This window comes from Mizuhopecten yessoensis, unplaced genomic scaffold (assembly GCF_002113885.1).
Source record: "Mizuhopecten yessoensis strain PY_sf001 unplaced genomic scaffold, ASM211388v2 scaffold3339, whole genome shotgun sequence".
In the NCBI taxonomy this organism is placed as follows: Eukaryota; Metazoa; Mollusca; class Bivalvia; order Pectinida; family Pectinidae; genus Mizuhopecten; species Mizuhopecten yessoensis.
The window spans coordinates 164,869-187,208 of record NW_018404995.1 but is presented as its reverse complement, the minus strand read 5'-3'; the positions used below and the strand labels follow the sequence as shown (position 1 = coordinate 187,208).

General features: G+C 36.2%; 1 protein-coding gene across 2 annotated transcripts in view; it reads left to right on the top strand.

Annotated features, from left to right (window-relative positions):
• The first annotated feature begins 2,051 nt into the window (after positions 1–2,051).
• The window catches only part of LOC110447367 (WD repeat-containing protein on Y chromosome-like), a 59,823-nt gene continuing 39,534 nt past the window's right edge, over positions 2,052–22,340 (top strand). Inside the window, exons 1-2 of one of the 2 annotated variants that reach the window (XM_021493001.1) lie at positions 2,052–2,375; positions 9,726–9,790. In XM_021493001.1, coding sequence (XP_021348676.1) covers positions 2,247–2,375; positions 9,726–9,790 — 194 coding nt within the window. In that variant the 5' untranslated portion in view covers positions 2,052–2,246. Of the gene's footprint in view, positions 2,376–9,725; positions 9,791–17,850; positions 18,883–22,340 lie in introns of those variants that run through there. The other variant, XM_021493000.1, reaches the window with a different exon arrangement.

Sequence of the window (22,340 nt, the reverse complement as noted above, 5' to 3'; positions counted from 1 at the left end):
AGGGGGTGGAGACCCAACATCCCTGCAAAGGAGTCAGTTCCATAGTGGTGGTAGGGATCCTGGGGTGGATACCTTAATGGTATTCAACAGTGTTCATCAGGGAAAGCAGAGCAAATGAAACAAGAAAGGATGAGCAACAACACTACTGAATCCGGTACAAAATGTAATGTTTGATTTACATCCTACTTGCTGACATGTTTCGGCCAAAGGGAGGCCGTCTTCAGAGCACAGTTACATGATGTTTGCAACTGTTCCTTGATAGGGCCAATTGCAATTGAACTCTATATAGGAGCTGTTTTTATATGACCAGCAGTATGTGCTGCAAATATTTTAAAATCCGAATAAGTAAACAAAGACATCATATGAATCAGAAATCAATCAAATGATAAAATCCCAATGTCTTTTATAAGAAGTAATTAGTATAGGTATATTGTACAGAATATTTGATCTCCTTCAGAGGTCTAAGGTCCCAGTCAAAAACGTTTTAGTGAGGAATGTATCGTTTCCTTTGGAGGTGAAGGACCTCAAGGTGAAAGGTGACAAATAGAGATGCAGATTGTATGATCTCATTTAAAGGTCAAATGTTTGTACTTAAGGTTATTTAGGAAGAATATAAATACTTATAGTATTTTCCTATTCAGAGGCTAAATTTTCTCATTCTAAAGGTCATTTTTTCAATGGTGTTTTCTTGAGAAATAAAATAAATACTGATACATGTTTGATGTTGTTCTGAAAAGGGAGATAACTGAATCTGTTTGTGCAAGAAGAGGTTTCTTATTTTTATTTTGTCTTCTTGGAAAAATCATACAACAATAGGTATGATTTGGAATATATTAACCAAATTTTTGTAGAGGTGTGAATTACCTTCGTGCTCAGAATCAATGAACAGCCAACCATCTCAACTGCCTATTCACCATTAACTGTTAGCTTACTTTACGGTGTGTGTTCACCTTTAACTGTTAGCTTACTTTACGGTGTGTGTTCACCTTTAACTATTAGCTTACTTTACGGTGTGTGTTCTCCTTTAACTGTTAGCTTACTTTACGGTGTGTGTTCACCATTAACTGTTAGCTTACTTTACGGTGGGTGTTCACCATTAACTGTTAGCTTACTTTTCGGTGTGTGCTCACCTTTAACTGTTAGCTTACTTTCCGGTGTGTGTTCTCCTTTAACTGTTAACTTTCTTTTCGGTGTGTGTTCACCTTTAACTGTTATCTTACTTTACGGTGTGTGTTCTCCTTTGACTGTTAGCTTACTTTACGGTGTGTGGTCACCTTTAACTATTAGCTTACTTTACGGTGTGTGTTCTCCTTTAACTGTTAACTTACTTGACGGTGTGTGTTCACCTTTAACTGTTAGCTTTCTTTACGGTGTGTGTTCACCATTAACTGTTAGCTTACTTTACGGTGTGTGCTCACCTTTAACTGTTAGCTTACTTTACGGTGTGTGTTCTCCTTTTTACCTGTGGGAGTGTCCCACTGTAATATCGCCAGATGTTTAAACACATCTCCAATAAATAAAAGTACTGCAACAGACACTAATACAACATGTTACATCCTTATCTGGTCCCTGGCAGGCCGTATTCCTGGTCATTTAAACGTCTGGGGAACATGCCCCTTTACTGGAGGACAATACTCTATCTCAATATGTATGTCTAACAAGCATGTATGGGATATTAAATATATTGTCAACTGTATTACAGGAAGAGCTTAAAATTCTAACAATTGATCTGATGATCAGAATGTTTAATACCTGCACTACGGACATCGTAGGCCTCCATAAGGCTCTTGATCCATCTTGTTGAGTGAAAATATTGCGTGAGTTTGATGTTCTAATTTTGGACCTGGCAACACAACAGGATATTATGAAATATTAATTGAGGTTATTACAACAGCAGCAGCAGCCGCAGCTTAAAAAATAACCAATAAAAACTGGCATCGCTGATATATTATTGTAAGGTTGAATGGGTAATTTGATTATGATCGTCACGAGTGTGATGATAATGTTTCTACCTACACGTTGTTAGGGATCAGTGTAGCAGAGAGTGGGACAACTGTGTGTTAATTAGGACCATATAAGTCACGTCGGTAGGTGTTAAAGGGTATTACAACGTCTGTGACAGGACCCCTAATGTTTGTTACCTCTTCAGATGAGGTATTTATAAGTACACACCTGTACCACAGGAGGTAGACAGGCGACTACAGGTGTTAGAGAGAAAGTTGATCAGAGTGTGCAGTGACCATAGGATGTCTGGGCTTGGTCGTCCCCACACTGTCGGGACACAGCTCCCTGAGAATGACGAAGGGCGCATACTCTTGGGATGGAGAGCCAGGAAGGCACATACACATCTGGGTATACCTCGGACACAGCACAGGGTAGGCCACCTTGTTATACATAGTTCTGGGTTGTATATCATACCAATTGGCTTGTGGATGTTGTCATCAGTGTTAAAGAAATAGGATGGTCAAGTGATGGAATATATTTAAGTTAAATAGTTGAAAGATAGTGTACTATTATCTCCTAAAAAACTTGTATATATTGTCATCAAAGTTATAGAAATAGGATGGTTAAGTTAGAATGATAGAACACATTAATTTTAGAAGTTAATATGTAATGTACTCATAAGATTTAAACAGGTAATAATGAACCAGAAATAGATGTTAATATCAGTAAATAGTAATTAAGGTATATTTGTTTGGTGTACTACAGAAGGTTTTAACATTTGAGCTGTAAGGTAGTGTTCAGGACAGCTGCTTGGTGTAGCAGATCTTTGATGTATACAGACTATAAAAGTTCTACTGATATTGATAAAGTAGTCGCTTCATTGCATTTTAACAGTGAAGTAAAGTGTTGTAGAGTATGACTATGAATTACTGTATCAAACCAGAGTATTATTGCATAAACAAAGTCTCCCTGTTTCGGAGGGACTCACCCAATTTTCCGGTCTCATTTTTGATGCATAAAATCAACAGAATTACTGGTAACCTATGTCAGTTTAGACTACTGTAAATGTCCCTATATTATCACACTTGTGAGATTTATTGGTATTTCCTATCACCAACACATTGAAAATGTCAAAATGTCAATGTCTATGTTGTGTTTGATGTTTACTTTGTAAAATAGGGGACACTGGATGTGATTCTTTGACATAGTGAAGTGTTTTATGAAGTAATAGGGACTGTATTCCAGTGTTAAGCTGAGTTGTTATAGTGACTTAAGGGGTTGTACTGCAATGTTTAATTACTGCACTCTAGTGTTTAGGGGTTGTGACACTTAAGTGCTAATTTAGGGATTACACTACAGGTATAAAATCGTACTTGGTATTTTACTACTTATGGTCTAGAATATGTACTTGGTACTGTAATGTAGTTCTAGATGTTAAGTGGTAAAGAATAATATGCATCCTATTTCAAGATGACAGTGTGAAATAAGAACCTCTGATATAAAGTATATAAAATATTATAATTTAATATATGTATATCATTGGACATTATTAGATGTAAATTAAGAACTTTGAAATGATTTAAACTAGGTACACTAAGAGCACTAAAGAATAACACAATTAAGCCTTGAACAGATTTTGTGAAATGGTAACTTACAATGTAGGAGATGACAGGTATGGATCCTTTTGATCTAAAGTATGTCCCCCTGGTACGGATGCTGGTAGTCTCAGGGATCAATATCCGTAGCTGGTACTACCACCTCCAGTCTAGCTGGGTCTTACTGATCGTTGACCTATTAGTGATAATTAGTGTCCTTACAGACATGTTACCTTTACATGATAATTAATGTCCTTGCTGACAGCTTACCTGTAATTGATGGAAAGATTCTGCAGAAATGTTGTAATTGTGAATATCATGAACCTGGGGTCTCATGTTTCCCCCTGGGGAAGGGGTAAACTTTACTATAGTTTATACAGAGAAATCACATTTTGGACCAACATTTGTTTAATTTCCATTGAAAGTAATTCAATTTGGGTTAGCATTATCAGTATTGGATAGCAGTTTGATGGTATGCACATATCAGCCCTGACTGACCCCCAGGGGCTGATTGGTGGGGCCAAAAAGGGTTGAATTGACTGAAATTTGCAAAATTTATTATGGCAAATGATACTTTGAATATGACATGTTGATAACTTGATTGGAATTATAACCCTGAGTTGACAGTTTGATACTTTGAACATTTTGAGCCAGCTCTACCCCCAAGGGTGCCCAAAGGAGTCAGTGTGCTAAAAAAAAAATCATTTTCCTTGTTTAGAATCAGAGGTGCTAAATTCAAATACTTCTCAGTCTTAAATCTGTATGCTAGATATTGAATAAGGTTGTTTCATTGTTTTTTGTCACTTTGAATAATACTTCTGTTCATGTTTTGAAAACAAAAATCAACTCTCTGTATAAATATATCAGAACTCTGGTGACCGTTAAGGCCCTTGAGCCTCTTGTTTATTTGTTTTGGTTTAAATAAGCTTGGAATAAACATCTACTGAAGTGCCTTACAACAAGGAATCTAAACCTTCTGTTGTTGGTGGACTTTCATATTTACCTGTTTGGGTCAGCAACATACAGGTGTGAGGGAGTGTGGATGCTACTGTAATCTGACACAGATAATGTCCCTTTAAGCATTGAACTGCTTTCAGTTGGCATTCATAGACAATATGACTGCCAACTGGACAAAGGCAGATTCATGTTGAATTTGCCTGAGTCAAGTTGGCTTTCTGTTGAGTTGGCATTCATAGACAATATGAATACCAACTGGAAAACAACAAGTTCATGTTGCATTTGCATTTGTCTAGTTGGTTTTCAGTTAGCATTCATAGGCATTATGAATGCCAACTTGACAAAGTCATTTAATGAGGTGTACAAGTGCTTTATATTGGATTTGCTTTGTCCAGTTGGCATTCATATTGTTTATGAATGCCAGCTAAAAGCATTTGAATACTTAAATTTACCATTTTTGATGTCCATTTATGTCATATAAAAATGCAATCACACTTAACATTATTCAGCATTTAATTCAAATTATGTATCTGTCATACCAATATATGTTAGTTCAATAACTAGAACAGCCATCTGTCCAGGGCTGGTCAGTGGTATCCTATTAAACATACTAATAATGATGATGTCACCCATTGGCTTATGGAATTCATAGCCTATGTCATCTGAATATGATAGGGTTATAGACTGGCAATGTCAGATTATTATAAATATGTCTTCGTAACTCTGACAATTGAGGATGGTATTAATAAATGCAGTTGCTCAGATAGAATGATTGGATTACTATCAATGAACCAAGTGTGTTTTTCGAATGGCCAGTTTTTGTACCATTCCTGGTCATCATCACAGAAGGTTTGCTGTGGATGTAATAAAAGAGCAGAACGTTTCTTATTCAGGTACAGAAAAATATGTAAAATTGTTAGTACCACACTCGTACAATATGTTTGTTGCCAACTGCATTCATACTGTCATAAAGAATCCTTAAATAATCTGTTGAAACAAATTGTTTGAAGGTTCATTAAACTCTTGACCTAGTCTAGCAGAAATAATCAGTTCATAATGGTTTTTACACGTTACTTTCATTTGTCTATTTCAACCATTAGAAGCAGAGGTATTGTTTGTTCTAATACTTTATCATCTTGACGATTTTGTCTCAACAGTTTCTATATATTTGTTGGGCAGGAATCAGCAAACATGCTCATGCTTCCATGGCTGTTCACATAGGTACTGCAAGCCCCAAGTGACTGAGCCCTTTAGACAAAACATAGATGGTTGAGATCCCCATCCTATAACTACATTTACCATTGCTAGGCATAAAGTGGCAAATACATGATTTCCCTTAAGGTTTTGTAACCCTGTAGGGTCTTTTGGTTATTACATGTAAATTGTTGAGATCATAGCCCTAGTAAAGTATACCTATGTGCTTTCTGGGCATGAAGAGACAAGCACAATCATACCACCAGGATTAGCACCACAGTCTGGCCCCGCCCCTGAGGACTTAATCCTAGAGTAATAACATTGAAGCAATTGCCCAAACACACCCTCCACCCTGTCTATATAAACGTTCATCCGAATCTCAACCAAATTACCTATAATGCATCCTGAGTCCTTAGCTGGAAATAAATTATTTTGTGAGGAAGAGTGTTTTCCCTCCCGGTTGGTGCTGAGGGTCATAGCCAATATAATAAAAATATTGCTATATACTAAAGACAATAGTTTGCCATGTGATACAGGTCATCTTGGCCTCTTGTCTTCAATAAGAATTGTGTTTTGTAAAATAACACTGACAAGTTACCGATTTAGAGTATTTAAGTATGGGTTTCACAAAACTTTTATCTAAACATATTTTAAAACCTATTAAAAATATTATTTTCAATACTTCCAAACATGTGTTTATTACAAATGTGATTGAAAAGTTATCAGAAAAACTTTTTTTTAATTAACTTTTATAAGATGGTGATTTGGTAATGCACTGTTTTCCAGTTAAGCATGCCAATATCATGAAGTATACTGTATTTACATTATCTCTGCTACTTTGCATTGAATAAGTTGTATTTTATATGTAACTGCTTTTGTAATGCCCCAGATTACAGAGATATGTATGATTTAGTGACCCTTCAGTATACAAACTCCTCTCCAGGGGGGTGGGGAGCAGCATGGCGTGTTGAATGTGTCAACATGTCCCAACCACCTTTATAGCCGTGTAAACAAACATCATAAGAGGAACCAAATGTTAAAAACTATTATATAACGATTCCGTCCTAACAACGCAATCACTTCATAGGTAATATGATGGCTGTATATATTTCCACACTCTTTTGAAGACAGCCATCCCCTTGTTTAGGTTAAATAAGTTATAACAAAGGTATGTCCATATCATATTGTTACTGGATCTGAGTTATAACAAAGGTATGTCTATATCATATAGTTACTGGATCTGAGTTATAACAAAGGTATGTCATATCATATAGTTACTGGATCTGAGTTATAACAAAAGTATGTCTATATCATATAGTTACTGGATCTGAGTTATAACAAAGGTATGTCTATATCATATAGTTACTGGATCTGTGTTATAACAAAGGTATTTCCATATCATATTGTTACTGGATCTGAGTTATAGCAAAGGTATGTCCATATCATATTGTTACTGGATCTGAGATATAACAAAGGTATGTCCATATCATATAGTTACTGGATCTGTGTTATAACAAAGGTATGTCTATATGATATAGTTACTGGATATGAGTTATAACAAAGGTATGTCTATATCATATTGGTGCTGGAGCTCAGTTATAACAAAGGTATGTCTATATCATATAGTTACTGCACCCGAGTTATAGCAAAGGTATGTCCATATCATATTGTTACTGGATCTAAGTTATAACAAAGGTATGTCTATATCATATTGTTACAGGATCTGAGTTATAACAAAGGTATGTCCATATCATAAAGTTACTGGATCTGAGTTATAACAAAGGTATGTCACATCATATAGTTACTGGATCTGAGTTATAACAAAAGTATGTCTATATCATATAGTTACTTGATCTGAGTTATAACAAAGGTATGTCCATATCATATTGTAACTGGATCTGAGTTATAACAAAGGTATGTCCATGTCATATAGTTACTGGATCTGTGTTATAACAAAGGTATGTCTATATGATATAGTTACTGGATCTGAGTTATAACAAAGGTATGTCCCTAACATATTGTTACTGGATCTGAGTTATAACAAAGGTATATCCATATCATATTGTTACTGGATCTGAGTTATAGCAAAGGTATGTCCATATCATATTGTTACTGGATCTGAGATATAACAAAGGTATGTCCATATCATATAGTTACTGGATCTGTGTTATAACAGAGGTATGTCTATATCAGATAGTTACTGGATCTGAGTTATAACAAAGGTATGTCCCTAACATATTGTTACTGGATCTGAGTTATAACAAAGGAATGTCCATATCATATTGTTACTGGATCTGAGTTATAGCAAAGGTATGTCTATATCATATAGTTACTGGATCTGTGTTATAACAAAGGTATGTCTATATCATATAGTTACTGCACCCGAGTTATAGCAAAGGTATGTCCATATCATATTGTTACTGGATCTAAGTTATAACAAAGGTATGTCTATATCATATTGTAACTGGATCTGAGTTATAACAAAGGTATGTCCATGTCATATAGTTACTGGATCTGTGTTATAACAAAGGTATGTCTATATCATATTGTTACAGGATCTGAGTTATAACAAAGGTATGTCCATATCATAAAGTTACTGGATCTGAGTTATAACAAAGGTATGTCCCTAACATATTGTTACTTGATCTGAGTTATAACAAAGGAATGTCTATATCATAATGTCACTGGATCTGAGTTATAACAAAGGTATGTCCATGTCATATAGTTACTGGATCTGTGTTATAACAAAGGTATGTCTATATCATATTGTTACAGGATCTGAGTTATAACAAAGGTATGTCCATATCATATTGTTACTGGATCTGAGATATAACAAAGGTATGTCCATATCATATAGTTACTTGATATGAGTTATAACAAAGGTATGTCTATATCATATATTTACTGGATCTGAGTTATAACAAAGGTATGTCACATCATATAGTTACTGGATCTGAGTTATAACAAAGGGATGTCCATATCATATTGTTACTGGATCTGAGTTATAACAAAGGTCTGTCCATATCATATTGTTACTGGATCTGAGTTATAACAAAGGAATGTCCATATCATATAGTTACTGGATCTGTGTTATAACAAAGGTATGTCCATATCATATTGTTACTGGATAGTTATAACAAAAGTATGTCTATATCATATAGTTACTTGATCTGAGTTACAACAAAAGTATGTCTATATCATAATGTCACTGGATCTGAACAATAATATTTGTTAGTTATGTATATTTCAGTCAATATATAAGCAGAGAAGAAATAACAACAATGTGGACAGTGATATTGGTCAAATCTTCCAAGACATTCCTTTTGTCGAAACAAACGGTTGTATGTCACATTATAAAGACAGTGTGATGTTTGCCAATGCATGAGGACTACATAAACTCACCTGCTGGTCGCATATGAAGTTTGTTCTAACATTCAGCTTCTGAATGCTGGTTACCACCAGTGACAGGGAAGATGTCCCCGTCTCTCCTTCAGACAGAAGGTGCAAGGGGTTGTAATATATATGGATCAAAATTACAGAAATCCTGGACCTGACCCTGATGTCTGCCATTTACCCTTTAGTTACATCAAATGTTATAGTTGAACATGATTTTCTTTGACCCGAGATGCAAATATCATGTACGTGTAACACTGATCAAAATCTACAAGGGCAAGGTCACCACAAGGGGTTAGAGGGCAATGGAAGTATCCGGTAAATTTTAAAATGTAGATGTTGATAACTTATAAGTACATTTGGTTTTGACTTATGAAATTTCGTAAATGTATGCATCACAGCAATGTTGTTTACCATTACATCGGGGTCAAACTGCAAAGGTCAGAGCTAGAGGTCATAGGTCAGATAATTATACTACATGTACTTGTCAAAGTGACAATTTGAAATAATAGTTTGAAGATTTTGGATTGTGAAATTCACAAATATTATATCAAAATGCAAGGGCATATTATTATTTTTCGATTGTTTACTGAGAGAAAATTGATTTAATAAATTACCGGTAGTTGCCTTTTTTTGTTGCAGTTCAGGGAAGCTGTGGAGAAGAAGACCCGTCGGAAAAGTTTTAACAACCCAGAAAACATAGAAAAGTAAGTCTTTCTCGCGTTGTAATAGATAGATATATTTTTTAGCTACTTATATTTCTAAAATCATTATTAGAATAGTTCAAAATAACTCACTATCTCCTTAATATTGTTTTGATGAGTTAGAAAAAGAACGTCTTCCACAGGATCATTTTGGAAAAAAAAATTTGCACTGGGTTTGGTGCGCTATTCAATTAGAATATTCTTGTAAACCAGGGCATGTCCACATGCTTTCCTTACATGGATGGAAGCTTGAGGTTATTTATTTATCTCTACCACTGCACCAATAACAATGTTTGCAATAATCACTTTAAACATTTACCACAATTTGTGATTGGGGCTGTTTGTTCTTATATGTGTCATTCCTTGACAGTCCAAGCTATCATGAAATCTGGTGTGATGGAACCAAGAGTGTTTTTGTATTGTCTAGTTGAAGTTTTTGGTGAAATCATGTTCAGTCATGTGGCAAACCAACCTAATTGTGAAAATTGCTGATGGAATTTTATTAGAGATTAGTTGTGGAACTTCGTCTTGAAATGTTGATTATATGTTATTTTTATAGTCATATCCCTAAGTAGTGTTTTTTTATTCTGAATTATTTGAGCTATCAACTTTACACTGGCACACTCCTGGCATATGTCACTCATATTTATGCAACAGAATAATGAACAGTTGTTAGTTCTGTATGTGGTATAACTGTGAGGGGAGATAACCCCTACAATCCTATAAAACATCCCAGCGTTCCAAATTCATAGTTAATCTTAGTTATTGAAACCATACTGATATTGTACATATAACAGTAGATCAGATTGTTAAAAATATTCAGAGATTCCATATGAATAATGTTTACATCTGATTGATTTAAAAAAAATGAATCAAGTTATAAATAGATAACATGATTTCAAAGCTCTATTCATTAATATAATGTCTATTTAAAGTTTAAGAAGTAATTTAAGATTTTGTTACAGATTTTTTTATGATTTTTCAAAATGTCACTTAATTATTAGTCACTGCCATTTTAAAAGTTCACTGATTTTGTTATGTTACGCTGGATGTTAGATGTGAGTATTAGATTTGGGATATCATGTGCATACCATTTGGTCAAGTGTTTCCTCTTTCACAACTGGACACTACTGGGCATGCATTGGACATACAATTGATTTAACGAGTAAATCCTTCCATTAAACAAAGATTTAGCCCCCTATACACTATGTATTATACATGAGTGACATATAATTAACCCTGGAGTGAATTTTTCGAACTCTTCTAGCTACATCATAATGCTCTGATATAGACATCTCCCAGCATATTTCTTTGTAGTGGCCTTATTCAGTCAGGTTCTAATAAAATTATGTGTATTTATATATATATATACCATTAGGGATTTCAGTTGTTTTTAAAAAACAATTGACTTCTACAGTTTTGTATGTAGCAGTATAAATAAAAAAATCTATTACATTTTACGTCCATGGATATATATGATACTTGTTCCTGTAATAAAATGTATGGCATTACATTTACACATGATCTATTTGTTCAAATATGAGAGCTGAGGTGAACTGGGAATATTGAAAGTTATTTAAATAAAAGTGGTCAAGGAGTCTAGAGTGCTACAGAAAAAATGTCTAGAGAAGGGAGACAACTCCAACTGCCTTATCCAGTGAGTGATTCTGGCCTTCGTAGTGCATATCTTCAGTATCCTCTTTAAAACCACAACAACTTAAATATCGTGTTTATGATCTGCTGTAGATTTGATATGTATATGACATATTTGTGATGAGGGTATGACTCCTATTACTTGTATAGGATTTTGAGGTGTTATGTACATCGTGTCTAAGTCACCTTACTATCTTCGACTAGAGGGAATTTTCCTTAAGCTTAGTGGTAGAGCGAACGACTAGAAAGTCTAATATCGCAGGTTTGAGTCCCAGCAAATGCACATGTATTCTTTTCACTTTTCCTTCCTATTACAAATTAGTTCCTGTTTACTCTCCCCGTTCATGATAATGGAGAACCCATGGCGGGGAGCAAGAATCTGTGATTGGTTCTCTTTCAGGGCGAAGACTTCAAAAATAAAGGAGTAGTATGCTAAGGTCATACATATAAAGGTTGTGTATTTTACATTGTGTCAAAGTCGCCTTACTAGCTTCGGCTAGAGGGAATTTCCCTTTAGCTCAGTGAGAGAGCGTCCAACTAGAAAGTCTGGGACCGCAGGTTCGAGCCCAGACAGCAAACGTGCATATTCTTTACACTACTTGATCCCTATTACACGTTTACAAATGACTTTGATGTGACTAAGGTACTAAAACCTATACATGGACAATTTATATCTATTACACACATATTGACACCTATTTTATGATGTGTAGCTGAACTAGACTGGCCGGGTCAATTGTCGATGACCTGAGGTAGCTCAGTTGGTGAGAACGTCTGTCTAGAGTTTAAAGGTCCCTGGGATTGAATCCCTGTTCATCTTTTGCTGTTCCTTTCCTGTTAATGTGATAAACATCAATCACAATGTCAGATTTACAATTCAAGGAGCATCATCTGGTATTTTCTTGGGAGGAACCAATTTACTCTGTGTTCAGTGATCATATCAATAACTGTAACTTTGATGACAGATGACAAATTACATATATTACAGATGTACTGGGGGATCCAACTTGCTTTAAACACTGCTGTCATTTCTGTTATAGATTAGTAAGTACTGAATGGAACTTTGTTATAGATTAGTAAGTACTGAAGGGACCTTTGTTATAGATCAGTAAGTACTGAAGGGAACTTTGTTATAGATTAGTAAGTACTGAATGGAACTTTGTTATAGGTTAGTCAGTACTGAAAGGAACTTTGTTATAGCTTAGTAAGGACTGAAGGGAACTTTGCTATATATTAGTAAGTACGGAAGGAAACTTTGTTACAGATTAGTAAGTACTACAGGGAACTTTGTAATAGATTAGTAAGTACCGAAGGAAACTTTGTTATAGATTAGTCAGTACTGAAATGAACTTTGTTATATATAGTCAGTACTGAAGTGAACTTTGTTATAGATTAGTCAGTACTGAAAGGAACTTTGTTATAGGTTAGTCAGTACTGAAGGGATCTTTGTTATATATTAGTCAGTACTGAAAGGAACTTTGTTATAGATTAGTCAGTGAAGGGAACTTTGTTATAGGTTAGTCAGTACTGAAAGGAACTTTGTTATAGGTTAGTCAGTACTGAAGGGATCTTTGTTATATATTAGTAAGTACTGAATGGAACTTTGTTATAGGTTAGTCAGTACTGAAAGGAACTTTGTTATAGATTAGTACGCACTGAAGGAAACTTTGTTATAGATTAGTATGTACTGAAGGGAACTTTGCTATATATTAGTAAGTACGGAAGGAAACTTTGTTATATATTAGTAAGTACGGAAGGGAACTTTGTTGTAGATTAGTAAGTACTGAAGGGAACCTTGTTATAGATTAGTAATTATATATATATAAGTACTGAAGGGAACCTTGTTATAGATTAGTAATTATATATATATAAGTACTGAAGGGAACCTTGTTATAGATTAGTCAGTACTGAAATGAACTTTGTTATATATTAGTAAGTACGGAAGGGAACTTTGTTATAGATTAGTAAGTACTACAGGGAACTTTATAATAGATCAGTAAGTACTGAAGGAAATTTTGTTATATATTAGTAAGTACTGAAGGAAATTTTGTTATATATTAGTCAGGACTGAAGGGAACTTTGTTGTAGATTAGTAAGTACCGAAGGAAACTTTGTTATAGATTAGTAAGTACTGAAGGGAACTTTGTCATTGAAGGTTTTTCCTATTTCCTAACTTTTATAATCAATTCAGAGTTTGATCAATGAAAAAGATGGCTGCCATAAATACAAAAATGATGTGTTCTTTTTTTGAAACATTACTATTCTTATCAATATGTCAAAAGACAACCTCATTTTGATTGTCCCATCACAAGGAACAAATTGTGTCTTGCAATAAACCCAAAAAAGTCAAAATGGTGGTGTTTTCCATTACATTTTCAAGTCTGTTTGTTTGATAAAATGTGTTAATGTAGATATTTGTTTTATTATTTTGATAAAAATAATCTCCAGCACGACCACCTTCCATTCAATATTTATGACACTCACTAAAGCTTGTTCAATGGAAATCTTACATGTAACGGAACTCTGTATACATTTATCATCCGTAACATTTACTTTCAGTTTTAACATACAGGTATTATGCTAAGTAACGTTCAGGGATACAAGGCTTGGTTTTGTATTGATCTGACAGGTGAAGTCGGCCATGTAAAGTCCACTGCTCACATACCAGGGACTAAGGCAAATAAAAGGATATTTGGGGGAGGATTACGGCTTTGACTTGGATCAAGAGACGACTGCTCTGTGTGTGATAAATTGAAACTTTCATAACAAACAGGATAAAGGGCCACATGAATGATATATCCTAACATCTACATGTAAATACAGCGTGTATATTTTATAGTAATACGGAATGTATCTACCACCTTGATGTTTGAACCATAAATATGCTAACTAGAGTACTACATGTATGTTCTATATATGTACATGTATATAGCAATACATGACAACTAAACATAACATTCAGTTTTAAGTACATATATAAAGAACACCTATTTTGAAAAAACACGTGTCATATCAAGCACATCTGTCTATAAAGGACACCTGTTTTAAAATAAACTTGTCCTATCAAGCATACCTGTCTATAAAGAGCACCTGTATATCTGACACCTGTCATATCAAGCATACTTATATATATAGCACACTTGTCCATTAAGCATACCTATCTATAAAGGGCACCTGTTTTGAAAGTACACCCATCCTATCAAGCATACCTGTCTATAAAGAGCACCATTATATCTGACACCTGTCATATCAAGCATACTTATATATATAGCACACTTGTCCATTAAGCATACCTGTCTATAAAGGGCACCTGTTTTAGAAGTACACCCATCACATCAAACATACCTGTCTATAAAGAGCACCTGTCATAGCAAGCACACTTTTACATATAGCACACCTGTCTGTAAAGAACACCTGTCTATATGACACCTGTCCATCAAGCACATCTGTCTATAAAAGACACCTGTTCTATGAATCACACTTAGGGGATAGTACGTTGTTTTGAGTATCTATACTGGCGATTAGAACATGAAATTTGGTTTAGAACATGAAATTTGGTTTGAACTCGAGACCGTTGGTCTCAAATTCAAACCAAATTTCATGTTCTAATCGCCAGTATAGACACTCAAAACAACGTACTATCCCCATTCTAACACACCTTAACAAATATACTACGCTAATATGTTTAGAAACATTGTATTTCCTTGTACAAAAGTACGAAGTAAAATACTTTGTGACCTGAACTGGCAGCGTGACATTCTGCAGCGGACTGACCAATCGGAAAGAAGCTTTCAAAAGTCGGTCATTTGCCCTGCCCATACTGACGAGCGCTCGATCTGTATGTTGACGAGGCGGAATATTTGGATTGTTCGTGAACGTCCTGTTACCAAAGTTTGTACGACACATTTGGATTAATATTGACCAAATTCTTACATTTCCATGTCAGTATGCAAACCAATCTGTGCTTATCGACAAAATCGGTGATTATTTGATTAGTTTTGTGTAAATGCATATGACACATGTGAATATATTTCATTTCGGATCTAAGTAGTTGCCTTCAAACGGATGAAACAAACGTTTCAGTAATAAATGGAGGTAAGAACAAGGAATGTGTACTTTTTACTTTTTAATTCATTCAACAAATACATTTCATCGGTCGTTTCTGTTCTGTTGCCTGCTAGCCTTATCAGCGGGATTTCGCTAAAAGGCGAGCCTGACGCCATATTGTTTTGGTTAGAAACGGGGTGTGGCTTAAGTGCGATGGGAGGAGCTTAACACGATTGATCATGATTCTATTGCGGATTAGAACATGGTCGAATCAAAACATGCGTTGCAAACGAATCATGTTAGAATTTTATATAAAGCACACCTGTCTGTCAAGCACACCTGTCTATTAAATGCACCTGTCTATATGATACATATGGCACCTGTCCAAAGGATGCCTCTCTATAAATAGACCAGTTAAAGAATCAAGTTATATCATGTTGACACCACAGAAATATGTTTTTCATGACACATGTATATAAATGAAACCTGTTTATAGAGTATCCCTGTCTGTGTTTAAAGGAGACCTGCTTATAAAGGACACCTGTCTATAAAGGATACCTGTTGAATATTCAATCCAATCTATTAAACCAATCCCCATAGTGATTGAATTTAAACAATGTAATTCCACTTCAAATTAGCGTTGCTTGATTAGGAGGTAGTGATGTGGGTGTTCTGCATCTGAGAGCTCATTGAATACACTGTGGAAATTAAAATGGATATCAACAGTCGTGCAGTCGGGTATGTTCATGTACACTAGTGATTGCAGCTGTTGTGTCTGTTAAAAATTGTTTCCACCAGTGGTTGTGGGACTGTTTAACAGTGGTTGTGGTACTGTATTTAACAGTGGTTGTTAAATTGACTTTGTAATTCATCTGGTAAAGGAAACATGTTCTAAAATTCTCAAAATGAAGCAGTGATCATTTGTTATGTTTTGGAGGTATAAATGATATCTGGTGACACTGTAACCTCACCCAATACACTGTAACCTCACCCAATACACTGTACCCTCACCCAATACACTGTAACCTCACCCAATACACTGTAACCTCACCCAATACACTGTAACCTCACCCAATACACTGTAACCTCACCCAATACACTGTAACCTCACCCAATACACTGTAATCTCACCCAATACACTGTAATCTAACCCAATACACTGTAACCTCACCCAATACACTGTAACCTCACCCAATACACTGTAACCTCACCCAATACACTGTAACCTCACCCAATACCTGACTTTAATGACATCCTGTATTACATGTTATGTATATAATAATGTGCTATATTTTAAGGTCCAAAAGTTCTAGCTCTCTGTTTTCAACCTGGCTTTTTAATTTGATAAACTGAGTCACATTATACAAGTCTCCCTACATGACGGTTAAGACAGGTTTAACTTGTGAAACCCACACGGCTGTCACAGTGTGACCGAACAATTTGTCTGAGGTACATGCATGTAAGTTCAAGTGTGGATCTGGGAAATGGTCATATTTAATATGGCTTTATCTGTTTGAAAGGAGACCTGCATTTGGTATAGTTATGGTACTGACCAGAGTGGCGAGTTTAACAGTGTTGACTACTGCTATTGTTGTGTGTATTATTGTTAGTATGGAGGGATCAATATTGTTTGACCAACACTGTTATCTGTAAATGGTCAGTTTGTAAAGTTTAATGATTAGCACACTTATACCTTGGGTCAATATTGAATGTTCACTTAACGGTACTACAGAACAAGTAAATAAAACGGAAAATATTTTTTGTCCTATTTGTTATGCTTGTGAATTGAATGTTATTCATTCTCTATAAATACTTTTACAAGGTCTGGCTGGGTAGCTAACAGAGTTTAGTAAATGAAGAAGTTGCTAATTATTTTACAGTTATTGCTGTAAAACTAGGCAACTCTGATAAAAAGGCTGACTACATGTATGGTTCAGACTGTGGGTTAAATGTTTTGGGTCATTTGATAGAGTGCAGATATATACCTGTCTGGTCGTTAACAGGTATCAAGTAGAGAGTTGGATTACTTAGCTGGGGATGTACCTGTGTTACCATGGTACATGTTCGATCCAATCACCTCTCGGCCTGTAAAAGGAATTTCAGTGTTGCAATGATGATAAAAAAAATTGGTAATTTTTATGAGAAATTTTGACTTTGACTGAGTAAGGGTGGAAACGGAGACCGTTTTTTAGTACTCCAAATTCTGCTGGAATGCACTTTAGACTGAAGTGTTAAGACCTCAACACTGTTTGCTGTGCAATGTTGTATTATATAATTGGAATTGATTACTTAGCATGGTGAATAAACCGCACATAAAGAAAAACTTCTGAGGCGAGAAATAGTCGGTGCGTAAGTGATTCAGCATTCAGCGAGTGTACAAAGGAGCTGTTGTCGGCTACAGACGGAGCTCTGTTGTTTGTTGACTTTACATATATAACCATAATCGGTAATTGATTCTAATCAGGACATCAATATTAGAAAGTGCAAAGTATAGACATAACGGTTGAGATCCTTGGAATTTCCTGTGTAGCTGGGTGTGTAGAGAGGTCCGGTGTCGGCGGGTACCACAAGGATCTTACACAAAACAAGGCATATCAATGGTGTCACACCATTCAACTTTTACTTGCTATTGTATTAAAGTCGGATATGGCTGCAGCAGAGGGGTTGTCAATTGATTGGATTGTATGGAAGTGTTGAAGCGTGGAAATGCGGACAGAACAAAATGGTAACATTTCTATAGATATGTGTGTTTATTGGGGAGCTGTAGCGACCGGTGTAATTCTGATCTAAACAAGAGGTGGTCAGGCCATAATACCTATGCATTCAGCCTGACACTCGGTGTGATGTCAATTATACCACCGTATAAGCTGACAAGTGGAGTTTTGTCGATAATAAGTTGGAGAACTATTTTGAAAGTTGTGGGAATTTGACAGCGTTGATTGCCGTTTTGTAGAGCAATATTTATCCTCAAACAGGAAGATTCTAAAGTTTTCCCAGTAATTAGTTGTTTTATTGGTAAACAAAAACTTTGTGGCCGATAAGTACCAGAAATTGATTGGTGTTGTTGACATCTATTGATTGTGTCCTGAAGTAGGGTTAAGGGCGGCTCAGGCCTTAGACCCACCACAGACCACCAACATGTACAGGACTGGTAAACCCTTGCTAAACAAGCCCCAATCGGAGTACGGAGCTCCTCGAACAAATGATACAAACGGCATCAGCAGACTCAAGACAGCACCACAAAATGGTGGCTCTAGCCGGAGGATGGCTTCTGATATGGACAAACGTGACACAAGTTTGGAGGACAATGTGGAGAATGATGTCACAGAGGACAGAGTCAATGACAGGAAAATAAAGTCAAGGTCAGCGCTGTCTGATGATGAAGACAGCCTGAGGTAAGATTCTAGGATCAACTCACTTTATGTTACTTACCTGAGTGATTGGATCGCGCAGTGAATAGTGCACTTGCCTTTCAACCAAATGGCCAGGGTTCAAACTCATGATTGGAAGTGAAAAGGTATGGCGTACATCACCTGCCAGACCACAAGGGGTTTTCTCTGCATGGGTAGTTGAGATCTTGACTCTGGTAGTTTTGGTAGTTTCAGTATCCAGAAATGTTACAGAATCAGCTAATTTGCTATTTTATTAATCTGCTGGTATTAAGAATGTGAGTTAACTGCATGATAACATTTAATTGTTGCTAGTCAAAATAGACGTTGATGTGAGAGTAAAAAGTTTTCTTGGTGCTGCATTGGAATATCAAAACATGACTTGAGATAGTCATTTGTAGGGAGGGATCTAGGTTCATCAACCACCGGGTAGCTAGCTAGGGATATTGAGTTTTTAAAAGGGAGATTTTCAACACAGGCACTCTCTATTAGAGTCGTATTCATGTCCATCACTTGTCAAAGTGCTAATATTTGGTTGTGTTAATTTACTGCTTTCAGTATTCTTGTATTTGTATTCACACACATTAAACCCCTATGTAAACCAAACACCTGAGGAATAAGATTCTGGTTCAGAACATGGCAGTCTTGCTTCAGACCACACTGTCTTCAATCACAGCTTAAATACGAAAAGTTAATTGTGAATTGTTTAAGTTAGCTTCAATGTTTTGAAGTGTATCCATTCCATCATGCTATAAAAAGACAAAATCTCAACCACATGTATTTAGCGCTTACCGGTATATCTTATCAAGGAGATTCTGTCTAGCTAAAGGTTGTACCAAGGGAAATAACTCTTGGTGCCTTCAATCGACTTTGGTTACAGTAACATATTCTACCTTGTACTGTTACTGTGTCTATAGAACTAACTCTGATACAGAATACATGTGACTTTGTGATATAGGTACATACAATTAGAATGACATGTAAATTACCGCTATGACTAGTTACTTTACCTGTGATGACATACAGGTGTATACACCAATAATGACTAACTTGCACCTGATGGAATACAGGTATATGCAGTTATAACAACTTTACATTAACAGTGTGATGATATAGGTCTCATGAGTGTGTCATAATATGGGCACTGGACCTGAACAAACAAATTTTCAATGGACGCATATTACTTAAATAGATATAATAGCGACAGTGCAGACAAAGGAATTTGTTAAATTTCCAAGGCAATCCACCCCTTTCTCAAGATAAAAACATGAACAATTACATATTGCAACATAAAAGATCATCGTTGTAGGATCTACATACAAGCATCTGCGAGAGAAATGGGTCGTCTCTGCACGTCAAATGGTAGATGGAGCCAACTATGTGATGATGACATACAAGTACATACAACTGTAATTAATGTATTCCTACCCATTAGGCATTACGGTACCAGATACAGATAAACAATATTTGACCCATACATATTGAAGTGCCTAGTTCGTATCACAAGGACCCTCCTGCCTTGTGGGATGTTCGGGAACTAATGGCCATTACGAGGGTTAATGTTCCTTTTATCGGATCATTTTTAAAAAGAAATTATTTTTGATGCTATCCACCTTCTATTTTGGACACACTTTAGCTTATGTATACACTAAACTATAAAAATCTCATGAAACAGCCATGTAAAATAGAATAGATATTCATTAATCTCCTGTCATTGACTGGAAATGATGGATGACATCTAAATAGGTTTTTAATGGAAATTTTATTCTGTGTTTACAGCTGGTGGATTTTGTAACAGATGTTGTCATACACAACCAATTAATAGATTATATAAACTGTAATAAATGTATCAAACTAAATTGTTAGTCTTGGCGGCCTTTGGTGAAAAATATTTGTGAAAGAGCTGTAGTTGAAATGGATATGTAGATCAATCACCAGTGACTAGGTTACACCTCAACTCATTGAGCCTCAAACTAGAGCTTGGCAGTTCTGGGGATCGAATCCTGATCTTGGTGATAGTTCTCCTGTCACAGATTGTTAGACTACAGATCCCTATAGGCCAGTAGACCATGTGACATGCCCTGTCACAGATTGTTAGAATACAGATCTCTACAGGCCAGTAGACCCTGTGACATCCCCTGTCACAGATTGTCAGAATACAATTCTCTACAGGCCAGTAGACCCTGTGACATGCCCTGTCATACATTGTTACAATACAAATCTCTACAGACCAGTAGACCCTGTGACATCCCCTGTCATAACTGGTCTCTACAGGCCAGTAGACCCTGTGACATCCCCTGTCACAGATTGTTAGAATACTTATCCCTATAGGCCAGTAGACCCTGTGACATCCCCTGTTACAGATTGTTAGAACACAGATCTCTACAGGCCAGTAGACCCTGTGACATCCCCTGTTAGAGATTGTTAGAACACTGATCTCTACAGGCCAGTAGACCCTGTTACATCCCTTGTCACAGATTAGAATACTGATCCCTACAAGATTCTTAGAATACTTATCCCTATAGGCCAGTAGCCCCTGTGACATCCCCTGTTACAGATTGTTAAAATACTGATCTCTACAGGCCAGTAGACACTGTGACATCTCCTGTTACAGATTGTTAGAATACTGATCCCTACAGGCCAGTAGAACCTGTGACATCCCCTGTTACAGATTATTAGAATACCGATCCCTACAGGCCAGTAGACCCTGTGACATCCCCTCTTACAGATTGTTAAAATACAGATCTCTACAGGCCAGTAGACCCTGTGAAATCCCCTGTTACAGATTGTTAGAACACTGATCTCTACAAGCCAGTAGACCATGTGACATCCCCTGTTACAGATTGTTAGAATACTTATCCCTTCAGGCCAGTATACCCTGTGACATCCCCTGTCACAGATTGTTAGAATACTGATCCCTACAGGCCAGTAGACCATGTGACATCCCCTGTTACAGATTGTTAGAATACTTATCCCTTCAGGCCAGTATACCCTGTGACATCCCCTGTCACCGATTGTTAGAATACTGATCTCTACAGGCCAGTAGACCCCGTGACATCCCCTGTTACAGATTGTTAGAATACTTATCTCTACAGGCCAGTATACCCTGTGACATCCCCTGTTACAGATTGTTAGAATACTTATCCCTACAGGCCAGTATACCCTGTGACATCCCCTGTCACAGATTGTTAGAATACTTATCCCTATATGCCAGTAGACCCTGTGACATCCCCTGTTACAGATTGTTAAAATACAGATCTCTACAGGCCAGTAGACCCTGTGAAATCCCCTTGTCACAGATTGTTAGAATACTGATCCCTACAGGCCAGTAGACCATGTGACATCCCCTGTTACAGATTGTTAGAACACTGATCTCTAAAGGCCAGTAGACCCTGTGACATCCCCTGTCACAGATTGTCAGAATACAAATCTCTACAGGCCAGTAGACCCTGTGACATCCCCTG